At 37.2% G+C, this 20,041-nt stretch overlaps 1 protein-coding gene across 4 annotated transcripts in view; it reads right to left on the bottom strand.

Moving 5' to 3' along the window:
- The window catches only part of THSD4 (thrombospondin type 1 domain containing 4), a 239,853-nt gene that overhangs the window by 46,711 nt on the left and 173,101 nt on the right, over positions 1–20,041 (bottom strand). For all 4 annotated transcript variants that reach the window (XM_032446790.1, XM_015872714.2, XM_015872715.2 and 1 more), the window contains one exon: positions 11,888–12,092. In XM_032446790.1, the coding sequence (XP_032302681.1) occupies positions 11,888–12,092 (205 nt within the window). The remainder of the gene's footprint in view (positions 1–11,887; positions 12,093–20,041) is intronic.

Below are 20,041 nucleotides of genomic sequence, written 5' to 3'. Positions count from 1 at the left end.
CAAAGCAATCCCCCTGATTTGAGCTTCCCCTGTATTAATTAAGTCTGGAGAAGGAAAGAAACAGTTTTTTAAAAGAACAACAACAAAAAAATCAGAGCAAGCTTCAGCTCCGCATATATAGCCATTACTTGTAGATCTGCCAGACTGGGGGAAAAATCAATTCTCCCAGTCTTCTGGAATATGAACTGAAAAGAGAATAATGAAGTGTTACAACAGAAATTCAACAGAAAACTTACAATTCCACTTATTGAAGGAACCTTTATTCTGCAGACTGACTGAACATCTGTAGACACATACGCTACAACACCGTTGCCTTAGGTACTCACAAGTGATTCAGAAGAAAAATGACAGGGCCTCTTTTTGCCAATAAAAATGTATCTCTTCCCCAAGATTTCCAAAGCCTTGATATTACTTCTTATAAACATTTTTTGAATAGATAATTCTGCTCAATTAAACAGATGCTTACCTGGTGTATTTATTAACTCAGACTGGAGGGTTGGAGGGGTTGCCTAAATTACCCTTGGAAAAACAAGACAGATACCTCATGCAATAACCCAGAGATTCAAGTTTAACTGTAATCCAATTATTAAGAAATAAAGTACTTATTTAGTCAAAGACAAACAATATGATGCTTATCTATAGATAATTAAAACAAATAATAATACCATTTTGATTATCTAAGAGCTAAATTTGCAGAGTTTAGTCTGAAGACTCATCCATCAGAAGATACCATTTACGTTTTGTCAGTGCCTCTCACCATAGAACCTGTATCTGCTGACAGAGCAACCTATTTATCTATAACAAGCATCTGACTTAGCAATAAAATTCGATGACATCACTCTTGAAAAACACACAACTAATTTATTACTTCTTTTAAAAAAAATCAAACCATAAGTTTACTAAGTTCCCAGAAAAATCACACTTTAAAGTGTATTCATCTCTCCCATTCCCAATCTGCTCAATATATTCCAGCTAAAACAACCTTTCTCCAGTCACTTCATGCATGACACAATTATCTCTTGAAGGTATGCTCTGCCCTCTGCTTCCCACACTGACTAAAGACAAGTGTATCATCTGAGAACTCCACTAGCACCACATGGATCTGCTTATCCATCACTACCAGTTTCTGGCAGAGCCCTATATGCATCAGTATGCCTTAACTATCCCAACCAGCTTCACCTGGGGCCCCCATACCCTAAGCCTTGCTCTTGCTCCTTCTCTGGGTTTACCTCCCATACCCAATAACTTCAGTAGAACTGCAAGGCAAAATTCTTATTTCAACTTATGTTCAGAAATTCCCTGCTCTGTAACAACTCCATGTTAAGAGCTTTATAGGTGCAGAGAAAGCAGTTCTAACCTCATACTGTACCAATCACCCACTTCAACTGGCTGCATGCTGATTAAAAGCTGAGAATTATTTTATTTGGTAGGAGTGCTAGTGTAGGTTAATGTGGGTGAATAACAGACATCAGCCTTTTAATGCAGACTGGCTGGAGCTGGACTATCACATCCTTAATAAATACTTTCATATTCGTTTTGTTTGACTGATGATCAACAGATATTCAAGCTTTTCTGTCTCAAGGCTTCTAAACCATGTCCAGGTTATGAGTACAAGCTGGTCACCTTCACTAAGTAGCTTAGTTAAAAACACCTAATCTCTCAGCAGACATTCATCTGATCTGTACCACAGGCATGTATCAATTTTTTTTAGAATTACAGCAGCTTAATTATAACACATACATTAAATAAAATGAGTTTTGGCTGTGGTTAACTACCTTTGTCATGGACAGAAACACAAAGGAAATAATAGGCCAGTGTGACCTCTAAGTACCAGTGTATTCCTGACACAAAGACTTGAAGTGATATTCAACAGAAAACAAAGACACTGGGCAAGCTAAGAAGAAAAGGATAAAGTTTAATCTCCCTTGACTAACTTAATCACACAGTCTATAAATCAAATTTTAAATCCTCATGTATACCTTGGATTTCTTTTGGAATTTAATGCTGCAGTGTAAAAATATTCTCTGCATATGAAGTCTCTTTATTGGATCCAACCATGAAGCCACTAATAATGTAGAATTTCTTCTGGCTGATTATTTTACTAAAAGATGTAAAAAAGAGTTAGAAACAAAAACACTGAAACTTCAAGTTCAAAGGGAAATCTGCACAGAAACAGTAAAAAAAAAAAAAAAGTTTCTTCTATAGAATCAGACAATGATGTCACGACATCTTCCAACTAGATCAAGGGATGCTTAAGGAACAAAGAAAGAGGTTTTTCTCTATCCAAAAGAGAATTTTGCTCAGAATAAAACAAGATTAGGGAATCAAAGAATGCTTTACAGAAATGTCTAAGACAATTGAAACCAGGTTCCCAGACATTTTTTCTTAAGTTATGTTCTGCAGCATTTGAACAGCTATTTAAATAAGTAACAACCCCTCCTCTTGGCAAGAAAAAAGAAAAGATATGTGTCTTGATATGATTTGGGAATTTGTCTGTAGATAGTTTAAGAATGTGGACTGGTCTCATTCATTCTTTAGGGGTAGCTGAGTCAGAGTACAACAATCATTTTGAATTAATTTTTTTAAGAAGAGGACAGTACTGTGACTAACACACGACACAGCCACGACTTCGACGAACTCACAAAGCTCATGATTTCCAGAGGATGCATGACATTCCAGAACTGGTCCCTCGTTGGCTGTCTTAGAGGAGAAGAAGAATAGAGCAGAATCATCAATGTTACAGAAGAAAAAACTTACACAAGAGGCGAGGATAAAAGCTGAAGTTTTAGATCAGTTACGAGGCCTGGCTGTAAACTAAAGACATCCTGATATTGCTGTCAAATAACCCGATCATCCTGGAACCTTGACAGTCCAGGGGAGAGAGACACATGGATGCCATGGAGTCTTCTCACCATTTACATCCCAACAGTGGTGGTCACTCTAACACACAGATATATGTACAAACGTTCTATGTAAATTACTTGTACTGTCTACTCTGAGATGTAACTTTTAAAGTATTACTACTGTTAAGTTTCTAGAAGACAATGTGTACTGCACATGGACAACCATATCCTCAAGGATATAAACAGCATCTCAAGAAAAGAAGGCAGTTAAGTACATTCACGATACAGAAGAAGAATATATTTATTTCATGCTGTTTTATGAAAGATAGCATGAGACTATACTACAGCCAAATGGTAAAAAAGCCAAATCAGGTTAAAAAAAAAAAAAAAAAAAAAGATGAAGCTTACTAAAATACAGAGGACACAGAATTGCTTAGGTTGGAGAAGACCTTAAAGATCACCAAGTCCAACCACAATCTTACCATACTACCCTAACAACCCTCCTCTAAATCATGTCCCTGAGCACCCCATCCAAATGGTTTTTAAACACACCCAGGGATGGTGACTCAACCACCTCCCTGGGGAGCCTATTCCAGTGCTTAGCCACACTTTCTGTAAAGAAGTGTTTCCTGATATCCAATCTAAACTTACCCTGGCACAACTGGAGGCCTTTTCTCCTCATCCTTTCACTCGTCACCAGGGAGAAGAGATCAGCCCTGCTTTTGCTGTAAGCACCTTTCAGGTATTTGAAATAGTCCAAACATTTCAGTACACAGAACCAAACAGCATCCTGACAGTTACCCGTCCAGAACTGACAAGAGACCACCGAACTGTTCTAAGAAGCCTCTTTGATCAGAAAGCTTTTATTTTGTAAAACAATTTTCAAAACTCACTGATCTTTTAATCTAATTAACTTTCCTGTGAACAACAGCTGTAAAGTAATACTTTATACACAGCTGGGAAGAGCCTCTTAGTTTCTCCTACAAAGGAGAAGAGGAAGAATTGAAGTTTCACACATTGACTCTGTTTGACATTGGAATTTCTGTGACTGGATCCATGGAATATCTGCCTCAAAGGAACACACATGAACCTACAGTGTACTGTAGGTGCACTGTAGATTTCATTGTAGTGAAAATTTAAGATTAAAAAAAAAAAGAGAGATTAATTTAGTATGACAAATGTTTGAAATAAAGAATAGAAATGAAGAAAATAGTCATGAACATTGGTCAGTGGCAGAACAAGTACCTCAAGATGCTCAACACACAGGGTTAAGAAGAACTTAGATTTTAGTAATCTAAATCTTACTTTTGAGTAAGCCTTGAAACCTGTGCCGTCAGCCACAACAAACTACTATATTCATGCAAACAACTTGATGGCTTAGTCACCTAAGAGAAAACAAAGACAAATCTAAATGTTCGAGATCTATGAAGTTCAGGTTAATTGAGTTCAGTTAAATAAAAACTCGCTGTTGTTCAATTCTCTTTGCTCATCTCTCTTTTTTCATGCATTTTCTTTGAAATTTTGCATTCAAGTTCCTTGGTTTTGTTCATAACTGGAAACAGAAGTATAATCAAAACACTGTGAGAAAGACTGAAATTAAAGATTTTGGGGTCTGATGAGAAGCAGGAAATACCAAAAATCTTGCAGCAGAGTCAGTTCTCCAGAGGTTTCCAGGCCAAGGGGGTTTGGAAAGTTATATAAGCAACCAGACTGCTGGGTGCTTTACAAGCCAAACCGAGCAGCCAGCCTTTCTGAGTTTCACTATTTTGCATACCTTTCTTTATTCCTTTCCCTTCTGTTGAAAACAACCTTTCCATATTTCAAGGAAAAGAAAAAGCATTCTTTTGATACAGAACTTATGAAACAAGCATCTCAGTGGGACTCATCGCTGCTGGCTGTTGTTCAGATGATGTATTTGCAGGGAAGATCATCAAAGCAACAGCAGGCTTCAGCTGGTGCACTGCTCAGTGATAACTGCTTTTGCAAAAACACTGCTTACAAATAAATGGTAATAAAAAAAAAAATAACACCACTTTTGTTAAATGCTGACAGAATAAGGAAACACAGGAAATGAGAACACCATGAGCTCCAAAACTGGTAACAACTGCTGACATCAGTGAGTAGGTATGAACCAACAATCCCAGCCACTGGGTGCTAGAAAGAGACCATCACATGAGCAACACGGTCTGCTTTTTGTTGTTAGTTTTCTTAAAGGATCTGCCACTTAATATACAGAAAAGAATACACTAACTTTTGAGAATGCATTTCTTCAGTATGTTTTCAAAATGTGCCTGGAACCTAAAGATCACTACACTCATTGTCACGTATCGACTCGCTGTTTAATGAAGCCAGATGGGAAAAGGTCACCTTGGAATACACTACAATAAGGTAACCTTGCCAGAAACTCTAAAATGTAATTAGTTAAGCAACACCAGTATTGAAAAAATAAATGGTCAGCAAAGAAAAATGTCCTAGATACATTCTGGTTCAACTACAGGTCATTATGCTAGGTAAGATTCTTGTGCAACTTGAATTCAGTGGAGTTGAATTCATTAACACCAGGGTTGAATTTAATCCAAATTCTTAATAACTTCAAGGGTTTTAGTAAGTGACTGCCCGAGCCAAATGCTACACGTTGGCTATAATATGTTGAACATTTTAGTGAAAGAATCTTTCTCTGCAGAAAATCTATTTGAAATTATGTTAAGGAAATTAATTCAAAGAATATGGAAAACCGCTTATGTGTGCTAGAAGAATCAAGCTACGCAGAAATGAATTTGGAGTAAGAAGTGTTAGAAAGGCAGCTCTCACACTTCTCTGCATCTTAGTTTATTGACTCTTAGCAGTTCTTAAACCTCTTGCATTAAAAGCAAACACATTTTACTCTCCTTGGTAACTTATCTACATACACATTATCCTCAAACACATGCCGAGCTCCACAAGTCAAACACTGTCACAACCTGCAAGTACTTCAAGTAGCACTTTATCACTCCATAAGCAAAATCCCCTTTACAGATTCAGAAGTGTTCACGCTGCATTTTAGATTATCTCCCACTCCACAACATTTATTGTGAAGTAGTCCCCGCTGGAATCATCAGTCCTGGTTTGTTTTTTTTTGGTATTTTTTTTGCTTCTTTTATATTCACTGATAAGAACAACGCACAACGCTGTTTTCAAAAACTGTACTTTGTAAAGGCTTTTCCAAGTTGAAGCCCCAGTGCTCTCCCAGGCACTGTGACCTCTAGATGCTTCCATAGCATCACCATAGAAAAGGCTTTTCAAAAGAGAAATCAAATTAGTATTAATTCAGACGATCGGCACACCTACAACCACACATCTAATGTTAACTAAATTAAATTAAGGGGAAAAAACCCCCACAGAATCTGCTCTGAGCATCAGATCTTTTCAAAAACTCAAACAGTACTGTCTGGATCTTTTGAGATGCCTCAAAATTGGCTAAACTTCTATTAAGTATCCATTAAGCAGAATCAGAAAATTCCTAAGCAAAATACAAAGAAATGTGGGAAAAGACACAAGCCTCAGAATAGAGAACTCAGCAGAAGCCAATAAGTGGTAATTATTAATTGATATTATCATATTTTAATAGGAATACTCCATTTAGCAAGCATTTTCAAAAAAAACCACATCTATTTGTTTTCATTATTCAGAATGTCACTGCTAGCTTTGCAGAGATTAACTGCTTGTTTACTTATTAATAATTTACTCCCAAATTTCCTTAAGTTTCGAATTTGCTGTGCTTATTGTCAGTTTATTTAAGTTGCAATTCTTTAAAAGCTTTTCTTCACAGTCTGGAGAAAATCTCTGTTGTCTGTACAAGAAAATGTCTTTGTTGTTCAGCTCCAGTGGAGAGCCAAGGACAAAAGGTAAAAAAAACAGATATGCTAATCCAGCTAACACAATTACATAGCTTACAAGTGATGCAGACAGTAAGCTGTAAACATGAGAGAGATACACTCCAGCTCTGATGCATACACCAACACACATAGAGATGCACTCAATGAGTAATGTACACCACGAAAAATACCATCTAAAAGTCCCTGTGTGGATTTCCCAAGTCCAGCACAATACACACAAATATGAGATTCTTCTTGCTGTGCTCACTAAACTTAAAAGAAAAAAATGGCACCATTTGTTTCTGAATAGAAATGGACGGATTATTAACAGCTCATTGGCAGCTCTCACCACTGATTTGGGAAAGACAGTGAAGTACTGTAAAACTGAAGTTTGCTGTACATTTGGTAATAGAGAAAACAAAGAAAATCCCACTCTTCTGATTTATTCTTTCATGCTATTTCCACGCCTTGAAAATTCAAACACATATCCTCACTTCTCTGAATTATTGGGTAGTGTCTGTTGCAATGGCTTTGCACAGCAACCTTATTCTTGTCTTCCAAAATAAAAAAGTCTAAGAGCAAAAAAAAATCAAATAATAATCAGAAAGAGCAATTCTTAAAAAAAAAAAAAAAAATCTATAATTAAGTGCAGTGATTGATCTAATTAGCACCACATGAAGAAAATCAATGGGTTTTTCATGAGCTAATATTTGAATTCCAAAACATCTCTTACGATTTCTTGTCACACAGCAGTATCTTCAGCAATGTTTATGTTCTAAATTCTCTGCCAGTGTTCTAATCTACTTCTAGACTCGCTGGAAATTTGAATCTTTAAAGTGATTTCAAAATATTATTTTACACTCCAGAGCTGCTAACAATATTTCATCACGAGACATGCTGTTGGAATGCTATCAATGCTGCAGGGGATAATGAATCAAAATATTTTTCAGAGCATCTTTTCAATGCCTCTTCAGTGTCAGCCACTGTTATTTTCATGCGACTAGCTCCATACATCCATATTCGCATTCTCACTAACATTCACAAGAACACTACTAAAATAGTTTGGTCTTGTATTAAAAACAAACAACAATATATACCTCTTATTTAAATCATGGCTACAGTATGCCAGCATTTGGTGATAGCATGTGCTAGAATAGCTCATTCTACAGAAAGCGAGGAAAACCAATTAGTTCAGAGATCTAATATAAAATAACTTAATGCCATGAAAAACAAAATTAAAACACATTATTACATTCCATGAAGGAATGGCAAGGAGCCTTACAATTAGCTATAAACATCTCCACACTAAACGGTATTCATGTAAGGCACTACATGACTTGACCAAACTCTAATGTATAAACTTTCCTTTCCGAAACATCTCACACATGTGTACTGCTAATGACAGCAAGCAGTTGGTGCTTCTTGGTAGTTTGCAGAACTGAATCTTAGTTGTATGATCCAAATTCAGCCCACTGTTCTAAAAACAAACCTTGAATTATAGGACATCACCTGCTTCTTTCTGATTACAGGTTTGCAACACATGGTTAATGTATTTCAAAACTAATTCAATTCCAATCTCTGTACCTTTCTTTCTTTTATTAGGCTAAATTTCCATTTTTAGTGCTGATACTTTCATCATATGCTCTTACTTTTAAGGCTATGGATCTGAGTAACCTTCAGTGTCTTTAAGGTTCTCAATAACCACTAAACAAAAAAAATATCTTCCAAATAACCAGATTGATGTCATCTGGCTTTATACTTTTGTCATCCTAAAACTCAAACCCCCAAATGCTGGAATATTTATACTCAAAACCCACATTTTCTGCAGCACAAGTGCTGAAATGAACTGGTCCCTTGTAAGGTATTATGGTCCTATTTAATTCAATGGCAAACTTCCTATTTCAGTGTACGAGAATCTGCCAGCTGTTAATTACCAGTGGGAAAGAGGTATGTCCTTGTCTCTTTCCTATACAAGATTAGCATGTGAGAGAAGTGCTCTGCCAATGGAAAAGTCTCTCCAAGGTTAGCAGTTCTGCTGCCCAAAGGTCTAATTGATCAGCCAAAAAGAAAATATTTAGGAAAAATACTTAGAGGAGGAAGTCATTCTGTACATAGCTCAGGACTATACAGCCTACAGATTTGTTTAGAGAGTTTGAACATACATTGTAATACGTACCTTTTGCTTCAAACTGTAAGAAACTACTAGAGTAAACATAGAAACCGATTAATACATTACGAATAGCTATTAATAGCCATTTTTGAGGCAGGTTAATACCAAAACTGGGCTGCTTCCATTCCAAAACTATTCCCCTGGGAAAAAGTTCATTGAAAATAGCATGATGGGCCACTAGATGCACAAGAAACCTGTGATGATGTAGATGTGGCATTCTATACAATGTCAGTTGTAAAGCTACATGAAATAGGCTGTTTCAGTGGCTGTTCAAACATATCTCTATCATATTCAGGGTCATCTATAAAACTATATTTTCTGAGGCCACAGGTTTTGCTACAATGAGCAATGGATTATGCCTCAGAAATTTGCTAACGCAGCATGGAGAAGCTTTCAGCTGTTTGGAGGACTCAGCTGAATGTGAAACTCTTTCAGTAAGAAGCATCACATTCTTACCTGCTTTCTCCAGCACCTCCAAATTGTACAGAAATCTCCTGGCAAAAAAACCCATTTTCCTGGCTGCTGGTTTGCTTAGTATATTTGACAAAGCAGCAAAGATGTACAGAGCTGTGTAAAAATTGTTTAATGAAATCACATGGAACTCAGATGTCTCCTGAAGAGACAAGCAGAATAACTCAGATTCCCAGAACCACCTGCTGACATCTTTAAAAAAAAAATAAAATGGAGTGACCTTGATTTTGCATTGAAGAAACTAAGAAATGTAAAAAGCAAAGGGAAAAACAAACCCAGCTCAGCTTGTATTCCTCACAACCACAAGAACGCTGCTTACAGACAACTCTGATGGCAGCAGTCAGACTATGTCAGAACAATGACCTGAAACTTTAGTTTTGCAAAGTACTTCGGTACATGCTTAAAGAAACGAATGCTTAGTTGTTATTGCTTTGTTTTTTTTTTTTTGCTACTGCGGCACACAGAAAAGTTTAAAACTATTTATCATTTTTACGATTCAAGATAAATACTGACAAACCAGAAAGTATCAGATGTGAGTGTTCAAGCTTCCCAGCTGTACCACGGTAACATGTTCCTTAAAGCCCTCAAAGCCTACATTTTAAATGCTGTGACATCAGTGAGAAATTTGTACCTACTAATAGACAAGAACAAAAAAAAAACAATTTCCATTTTGCTTGTATGCTGCAGTGTTTCGTAAAGCTTTTAGTAATTCCAGTTTTTTGATCTGCTGGAACTTGTTTGTTCCTGTCCTGGAGCAGCTACACCTTCCTCAATAAGCCAAGCTTATAGTGCTACAGCATAAGCAGAGAGGCTGGAGGCCTTCTGGATGGAACAGCCTCAGGAATCCAGAACAGGGGAGGGAGTTGGTAAATTTAGCAGGTCCGTACCAGCAGCTTTAAAACGAAACATATGTAGTGAATAAAAAGGGAGAAAAAAGATGATGGCATCAACTAAGAGCTCAGGGGATAAGCACAGCATGGGAAAGAAAAACCTTGCAACTTTCCCATACATGCCAACAGTCTTGATTATTTTTAAACAAACGTTACTATTTCTCTGTGCTTCCAATTCCAAAAATGTACTTGTGGCTCAGAACATTTTAATATAGCTAAGTGAACTTTTCTGTCCGCTGAATTCAGATACCGACATGTAAATCTGTCAGATAAATTATATTCAGTGTAATAATTTTATGGATCAGTAGTGGAGTGACTTTTATTGACATGCTAAATAAACCACATTCTCATCCATTTGCTAGTAAACATACAGTATCTATAGAAGCCTTTCAGACAAAATAATTGTTTACCTCCTTCATCAAATGAGTTAGTGTTGATGGATACTATACAAACTGTTCACTAGAAAAACCTAACACTGGCGTATACAGGTTTATCTGTAACAAAGATACACTTGAATAAAATCAGGACAAATCAGAACTGATGAGTTCACCCCAGAAGTGGTCCAGAACTTTTGATACTTGTGGCCTTACAGTTTATATTATTTCTTCACTTTTGAAGAGTCAGATTTTATGCATAATTACAGAGATGCCATTGCACTACACTCTCATCCGCACTGTAAACTCCCACCTACATGCAGTTGTTTCTGTAAAACCAGCTACTGCTCCAACAGAAACTTAAGACAAGAAGATTCAATAATGAGAACTTTCCCTTCTTGGACTTGAGTAAATTGTGTGGTACTGAGATGGTCAAGAGACAGAAGTGTGATAAAGTGGCTGTCAAACAGAGTACAGGGATTTTAAACTTCCAGTGCATCTGTATGGCTCTAGCAATAAAAACACTAAGCTAGCAACCAAGGCCTCCTGTAGTACCATTTTTGGTATTTGCTGTAATAATTCTTTTCTCTCTAGATCTGACTCAGAAAAACTGGCTCCCAAACAGAAGTACATGTAAACAAAGACCTTTGCAACCTTGTTTTTAAACAGCAAATGTCACAGTTCACTGAGGCACGCAAGACACGCTTTTCCTGCATGCTGTGTACCTCAGAAATGTATCTCCAGAAACTACAGTATTGATATAAATACTCCAGGGTCCTCTATAGTTTTGAATTAAGGATTATCTTCAGCATAAATAACTGCATTGATTATCTGTTTTTTAAGAATATCACCAAATACCACTTTACCTTGATGGAATTTTGGTATAATTTTCACATTAAAAGAGCTGACATTATTAAGCAATCAGAAGATGTTCATTTCCGCTTCTAGAAAGCCTGATATACCTTACATAAACAAGCATGCCCCAGGTGCTGGATTCTTGTACATATAGGCTAGGTTAACAATGTGGGGAGCATAAGCATAACAGTGGATTAACTGATAGGAAATGTAAAATCATGTCACACAGACAGGGAAACAGACAATAACAGACATACAGTGTCTATCCTGCAAGGTCAAGCCAGAAATACAGTCAGTCAGTAACAAGGAAAATGCCTGTTTAATCAAATATCTTTTCATTTTCTGACGTCTATTTCACAGTCCTTACATGGCACTCCACCCAGTTATACTAGCATACAAAGAGCATTTTATTCATTTAGATACAACTTACCCAAATAGTTGTTGCTCTTTGACATCTCAGTAATGTTAATTTTAGTAGCTCCTTCAGGAATTTCCACTATCTTGTGATAGCCAAGATTTGTTAGTGTGTGTTTGAAAACTCCAGAAACAACCTTGCAGGCAGTGTTGTCCCCTCCACATATTCCACACTTGTCAATCACCTTGTCTGAACCCAGATAGTCATCACAGCCAATGCTCTGCAAAATAAAATGAGATTTCTTCTTCAGCATCTTGTAACTGAAGACATCAAACACATCAACTGAGGACAGTATGACTTTCAAAGAACACTAAGTCCTGAAATGATTTTTCAAGTTATTATTTCAGCAATTTCTGCCCTTATTCTTCTGAAGCCTTCAGATTTTCATGCTATGTTACCAAAAATATAAGAACACACTAAAGATCACTGATGCATTTATCTTTGCTCATTATACTGCCATACCAAGAATTTCTTAGCAATGTAGCTTCTGTAGCTGCTAGTTGGGAAAGAGATCAAACAGAGCAGTGATTCTGTTATGATCCAGTACATCACCTTTTTACATAAGTAGATGTGCTTTACATAAAACATCTTAAATTCCATAAAAAAATAAAATAGTACCAAGCCTATTCTTGGCAACTTAGGTTCCTAAAAAGACTTTATACTGTGCTAAGACAGTATAGAAACTGCTTTCCCATTCACTGAATAAAGAGTGGCACAATATAATGTTCAAAAAACCCAGTAACAACTAAGAAAGTCTTATTAAATAATGTAAATTAAAAGCTACAAAAATATATTTTCTCAAACCAGAAAAAAAAAATTGAAGTTATACTTTAAAAATATGCATATTGTAGAGATGAGCTCTGCTTATGTAGAGACATTTCTATTCATTATGTTGCTGTTTTGTACTTAAAAGCTTCAAGTATAATTTACTATGTACACTTATCATCTACCTGGTATGATTAAACATCTACTGGAAATGATGGATTGGGGCACATGCACAAAGAACTCTTTCCCATTCAGATAAGAATTAAAAGACACACAAGCTGGTAGAATATACACCTATCACTTCTATTTACATGAAATGTAATAACTTGATGAAAAATATTCAATAACTGCTAGAGTATTGCTCTATTATTTCAAATTCCCAACAACACTTGCAAATACTTGTTAAAATAAAAACAGGTTCATCATTGTTTTATGGTCTTTCCAGGAAGCAATCAGCCAAGTAAGAAGGGGAAGAAAAAGAGATTTTTGATACCACCAAGACACAACCTTGGGAGTTTCTTGAGCCTTGAGATCGCTGCATTTCTTTCCAATTCCCAACACTAATGCTTGGCCCTTGCTGCGAGAAATGTTCTAAACTGAGAGCCAGAGTCTGCTTACTTCCAACATAAATATTTAACACCCAACACGTTTTTTATGACTGTCCAAGAAATACAGATAAAGCCATCTCAGTCATCACTGCCAGGATCAGATGGAGCTTGACAATTATGCTTGTCGCAAAGTAAGAGTTAGAAGATGAATCCCGAGCACTGTGCTTCATGGCAGGATAATCTGATAACCAAGTGCCTAATTTATCCTACTAAATCTACTGTGAGCAATTGCTGAATGATTTCAAAGAGATTTTGAATTTAGAGAGAAACATCTGGTTTAACATCTTGCATTTGCCCAGCACAGCAGAAATAATAAGATCACATATGAGCATAATTTCTGTGTTTTCCTTAAAACACATTTTACTTGCTAACAAAGCAATATGTTTAAACACAAAAATTACTGTAACTGTACCAAATCATGTAATATAATTTCGGACTTGCTAAAAGAACCCTAAAAATGTGATCGTTTAAAGATTTAATTGAAGACTGCCATCCCCAAAAACTGCTTAATATCTACACTCATTCTCCTGCTATTTTGTTGTGAATACAAATACTTTCTCCACTACACAGCCTTTGGATGGAAATGTAATAAAGCATCAATGTATGCTATCCAGTGACTTTCAGGAAACTGACACTGCCAGCAAGTTGTTTTATGGAGGAAATCCCTTCAAATATGAGGTGCTATTCCATATGAATTGCTAGCGTAAATGTTTAATGGCATTCTGCATCACTACTGAGTCCCATAAAGGTTAATATAATTTTATTCCTTTTAGCAAATAAAAGAGAATAGAGAAAGATGTGGGATATTCATTGAGAGCATGATGCAGAACTACCATGGGGCACCATGAGCACAACTATTTTTGACAGAAACCGTGCAACCAGTCAGTACAAATGTGATTCCTTCATAGGGAACAAATATCAAACCTATTTCAGACTCACACAACATTCTAAGTTAAGCATTAATGGATGTACAAAACAGCTGTCATTCTTCAACTGCACAACTTGGAATTGTAATGCAGCACAAAAAGTGCCTACGATTTTTAAATGCTCTTTCAGAGACAATGACTGATAAAGATACAAACAAGGAATTACTGGAAACAAGAACCTAATAATTTGAAATCAGTAACTGACAATGGGGAAACAAATACTGAATCACAATTAATAAAGATATAAGCACACCATACACAGTATGCAGAGTGCACTCAGATTCACATTTTACATACTAACTGACAGGGTACCTAACAGCAAATCAGAGTTTTACAAAGAAAAACTAAAAAAACTACTGAGATGGTCTACTGAGACTTATGAGGAAATGACGAGCTTTAAAGTATTGCACAGATTTCTAAAGAACTGGCCAGTAAAAACTAATACATTCTGGAAAACCTTGAGATTCACTCAATACAGTTTAGGCAGGCATATAAGAATGACTGTGTACTGTCTTCTATTCACAGATCTGGCAAAGATACGTACAGCAAGTTGTGTCCCACATGTTCTATGGGAATCTCCCACTCTAACTGTAAAGAACCACAGACTTCTATCAATCACAGGTCAAACGATACTGGATTAGATGCCCGTCACTGGCCCAGAGTACGTCCTGGGCCTTGACTCACAGTTAATGCCAGTAAGATGAAGAAATACTTTTCTGGATAGCTGATTCTGTTTCCTTTTTGCTTCTAAACAGACTCTTGAACCTACTCAGAGATTTGGAACACTAGCAGTCATCTTCTCAAAACAAGGTTGGTTAACTGAAATAAACTAAATAAACTAAAAATGTAGAATCTTCGCAACTGTACTGAACTCCAAAAACTGTCCTGGCTCCAAATTAAAGAAATATCACTTTACTATTTGGCAAGCACAGAATTATATAAAAGGACAAACCAAACCAAGGTGTATGCTCTCTCATGTTGTGGTATTTGTTACATTGAAGCACACACATATGCAACAAAAATTCCCTTATCACGCTGCTTAATACACTGCAATACCTCAGCAAGAAAAAAACAATGTAAAGAAGTGTTATGAACTGGAATACACTGAGAGTGTTTCTTCCAACATTTGCTGAGGGAACACAACTTCATCTTAACCATTTCAACAGATATAAAGATTAGAATTATTCCCAAAACATACAATCAAACCAAAGCTAAAAGTCACTATGTTCTAATAGCTAGTAATAGCTAGCAGCAAGTAATAGCTAGTAGCTGCTCCTACATGGCAGTCTCCTCATTATAGGTTTAGAAAGTACTTTCCTTTTCCTTTAGAGGGATTCCATGCTTTTATTCCTCAGTCCTTAAATAAACATTAAATTCACAATCAGAGAAATTTTCTCATTTCTATTCAAAAAACAAGCAGGGAATAAGTCAGCCACAGCATAAAATCTGAGACACAGCTTTGGTATTTCATTTTCTCACCAGCATTCAGCAACAGTCAGCTCAATGATGATGTATTGCCTTCAAATAAAATGTCTCAGTGACCACCGTCTAGACACCTACAGCTCAGAGACTGTAGTGACTTGCAGAGCCACTACTAAATAGGCAGGAGTTTAGAAAGGATTAATAAAAATGGTTTATTCTGAATTTCTTCTAGTTTCCCTACCCCCAAATTCATAACCATAAAGCATTCACATCAACAGTCCAGGCTTTATTTTTGGTAGGTGGTCAGATGTTTCAAAGTTCATCCAACCATATCCGCTTTGTGCAAAAATGTACTTGTATTCATTAGTTGCTCTTCATCAAAATCCTTCTGAAATCAGTGACAAGGCTCCCTTTGAAATCAGTGTCAGTTGATGAAAAGGAGCATCAGGTCTCATATCCAGTGAACTGCCATCTAAAAAAGATACCAGAATAACTATAATTTACTGTTCCCAATTCACCAGGAATAGCTTGCTGAAATGTCAATTTACCTCAAGGCTCTTGCTAAGTGTGGAGAATTTTCAAATTAAAGTTGTGAGATTTATTATACCACAAGTGCGCAGTGATTAATGGCCTTTCAGAGCCCTTGCACCTCAGACAGTAACTCAGGAGGCCCCCATGGGGGATACTCTTTGCCAGTATCTCATCTTACAAAGGTCCTAAACTCTGAAGTATCATAATGTTCATTTTCTCAGCTGGTTTATGATTCTATTCCTTAGTCTTCAAATTCCATCTTAAATTAAGGAAGTCCCAGCTCACCAGGACAGCTACAAAATGATAGACCACACAAAGAAGAAAACATTATGCTAATGTGAGCACCTTTTTCACTTGGTGATGCTTCACAGATACATCATTCTTTCAAACTTCTGCCATAGGAATTGATCACTTTATCAGTGTCTCAACCTACTTAACAGGTGCAGTCATCTCAACATTAAATTCACACTCAGAAAAATTTTTGCTGACTTGTTAGAAAAGTATTTAGCCTGTAAATCTTTCTGTCTACAAGCAAGATTTTTTTTTCCTGTCTTTGACAGAGTCTTCAAGCCATAAATGTCTGGATTTCTGGGAGTCCTGTTCCATGTTAGATCCCCCACTAAGAAAATGCCCTCAAAGCTTTTAGAAACCATGCCTGTTTCGGTACCACAGGCTAACCATATATTCCCGTTTGTCTGAGAAGCTTTCATGTGCATTTTTAGTAATGATATTTGTTCTCATTCTGCCTTGAACACAACTGTAGAAGCTAAGAAAAACAGTCAGCACTCTGCTTATCACCATGACTTGACTTCACTGCAATCAGAAACTGGAAAACTGGGAAAATAACTAAGCTGAGTAAAGTGTTTGGAAATCAAACATAAAGGACAATTCACCAGAGAAGTAGTAAGTGAAACCAAAATGTTTCCTGGCTCATTTCAGCTTTCCAGTCTAGGCCTGAAGCAGATTAGGATTAGTTCCAGTTAAAGCCAGTATCAGTTAAACTGTGTAACATGATTGGGTAAATCAGCTCACATTGCAAAACATGAGAGAAATGTAAGGCACACATGACAAAAGCTGGCTTACGGAAAAGGGGCTTTGGCCAGGAAAACAGATTCTCTTCCCTGCTTCCTAGCCGAAGTGTGAGGACCTCTGACATTTCAGTGTTGCAGCTGCATCTGGTAGTCAGAGGAGGACTGGCTAGAAATTCTGGCACTGCACTCGCTATGAAGGTGTTCCAGAAACACTACAGCCAGAGCCTGGCAGCTGCAGGATAGTGCATCTCTAGCCTTGATTCCCAGCCTTTGAACTAGGAGAAGGTGGTTCTTAGATGGCAACTCTGGTCTGTTTTATTTTCTGTTTCAGATCTTGAACACAACTCCTGTGGGGGTTCAGCTGTCCAGGATCCAGGCCAGCTTTCTTAATGCAGCTGTACCGCCTTGAAGCAGAGTTTAGATGCCTCATATCTCACGAGGTGCTCCTGAGGTCAAGGATTTCACCTTTAGGCTGTGTCCAAGCTATGCTGCAGGTACTTGTCTGTAGCTCCTTCACAATTCTATACCTGGTCCTGACCTGCTTCTCTGCCTTGATGTTTGGTGTCTCATCACCAGGGATTTGCCTGAACTCTTAGCTGTACTGAGCTTACAGAGCAACGTTTGGATTGTGACAGGATGCAGGAGAGGCTTTTATGAGCAGGTCCCATGTCAGATCAGAGCCAGTTCCAGCTGCTCCAAAAGGGACCCACTGCTGGCCAGAAATCAGCCATTAACAACACCGATTGTGCCTCTGAGAGAGGATAGTTCAGAAAAGGAAAAGAATGCTGCAGTACATTTGCAAAAAAGCCTAGATATTACTGGAGCTCCAAGTAAAGTGTAACTGCTGTGTAAACCAGACCTGTGATACACACTGCCTAGCCTTCAGGACTGCAGAGAAACTAATACAGAAACTGCAGCAAGAAATCCAATGATTTTGAAGAGTAAGATTCTACACTAAGAGTAACAGAGTTTGGCTTTATTGACAGCCACTAAAGTCCATGGTTAACTGTTGTTTGACTCTGCAGCCTCCTTACAGATTACTTAGATTCCAATGACTCAAAAACTAAAGTCTCAGTTAACAAAGCTCTGCAATCCCCAGAAAACCAATACAAGTTATTTTTGCACACAAATGCACACAAATCTTGAAACTAAATTTTACGAGGCTATCTCACCAATTTGCATTCTGAGATACAAGATTAATTGTGATGTCCACAAGGTGGCACTTACAATCCTTGTGAACCCAGTATGCAGAACATCTACACACAGACACATAAACAAATAACTTCTGCTTATAACTACACATAAACTTCATATTCTTCTTCATTTCAAATTAGCCTCTACTACACAAGCAACAAATACAGTTACTTTGTTATTGATAACTTGTTGATAAAATTTATCAGTCAATCCACAGATTTCCTTTTGTTTAGGAGGCGTCTAAAGCTAAAATAAAATGTTACAAAAAATTAAATGAAGAGGAAATGCTGGGAACTCATTTTTTCTCCTATCATCTGCAATCCTTATCTGGAGATAAGTCTTCATAATCTTGAAAATTTAGTAGGCAATTTCAATGACTATTAGAATTAAGTGTATCAAATTTCTTCATTTTAATTTTTAAAAAATTATATCAATGTCACGGAGTCTGTAGGAATGAAGCATTAGCAACAATAGAGGAAAATCAAATTAGAGAGCATCTGAGAAAACAACATACACAAGTCTTTGGGAACAGATGGGATGCATTAAGAGTTAGAGCAGTGGATGACATCAGCATGAGGTTGCAGTGATTGGTGGAAGTACTCAATATTTGGAAAAAAGTAAATGTCACATGCATCTACAATGAGGCAAGGAGGAGGATCTGAGCCTCAGGTGAGGGCTACTCGCCCTAATCCCAGCCCTTAGAAAGACTACAGAGCCAATCCTTCTGGAAGGAATTTCTAAGCACAAGAAGTATAAAAAAGAAAAAAAAAACCCGTAGTTAACAACCAGTTAATTTGAGCAGGATTACCTGAACAAGCCAATCCACTGCCTCCTGTGATTAAATGACTGGTCCAGTGGACAAGTGGAGAGCAGTGTATGTTTCTTACCTACACTCAAGCAAGGCCTTCAGCACAATCTCCCACAGCATCCTTATACCTAAATTTGAGAAATATGGACAGGATAAGTAGATAATGAGCTTGGTGTAAAACCAGTTGGGCTGCCAAATATGAAGGCTAGTGACCACTGGAAGCAGGACACTCCTCAGAGGGATCCTGACAGGTTGCAGAAATGGGTGGACAAGAACCACATGAAGATTTATGAAGAACATGCAAAACCTTGCTTCTGGCCCTCCGACCTCAACATACACCAGTACAGGAGGGAGGCTCACTGATAGGAAGCTGCTCTGCAGAAAAGGACCTTGGGTGTCCTCATAGACAAGCTTAACAAACACCTCCAGGGATACTTCCTTTTCATATTTTCTGTTTAGAGCTAGATCATCTGACAAGAGAGAAATAAAAATCGAAAATTTCCAGTAGGTTCCTCTGTACACATTGCAGCTATAAACCACAAGTATCACTGCATTCATTCAGCACTCTACTGTCCAGGAGTTTATATTAATACAGAGCCATATGCTTTATTTCCCTTCAACTTGTACCCTAGAGGAGATCCATATTCTTCCCTCCAAACCCATGTGTACTTGTATTACCATGTTCTGTTTCTAATAGCTGAAACTGACAACAAGTAAGGAATACCAGAAACAAGAAACACACAAATTCAAAAATCCAAAAAGGAAAAGACTAACAATGAGCAGTAAAGTTCTATTAAAAAAAAGAAAAAGTAAATCTACACAATAGAACAAATCTGACACCAAGCTCAAGTGACTGAGAAATTTCATTCTTCTCAACTTCTCAT

The sequence above is a fragment of the Coturnix japonica genome, chromosome 10, assembly GCF_001577835.2.
Source record: "Coturnix japonica isolate 7356 chromosome 10, Coturnix japonica 2.1, whole genome shotgun sequence".
NCBI classification, from domain to species: domain Eukaryota; kingdom Metazoa; phylum Chordata; class Aves; order Galliformes; family Phasianidae; genus Coturnix; species Coturnix japonica.
Note: the sequence above shows the minus strand (reverse complement) of the source record. Positions and strands in the feature narration are given on the sequence as shown.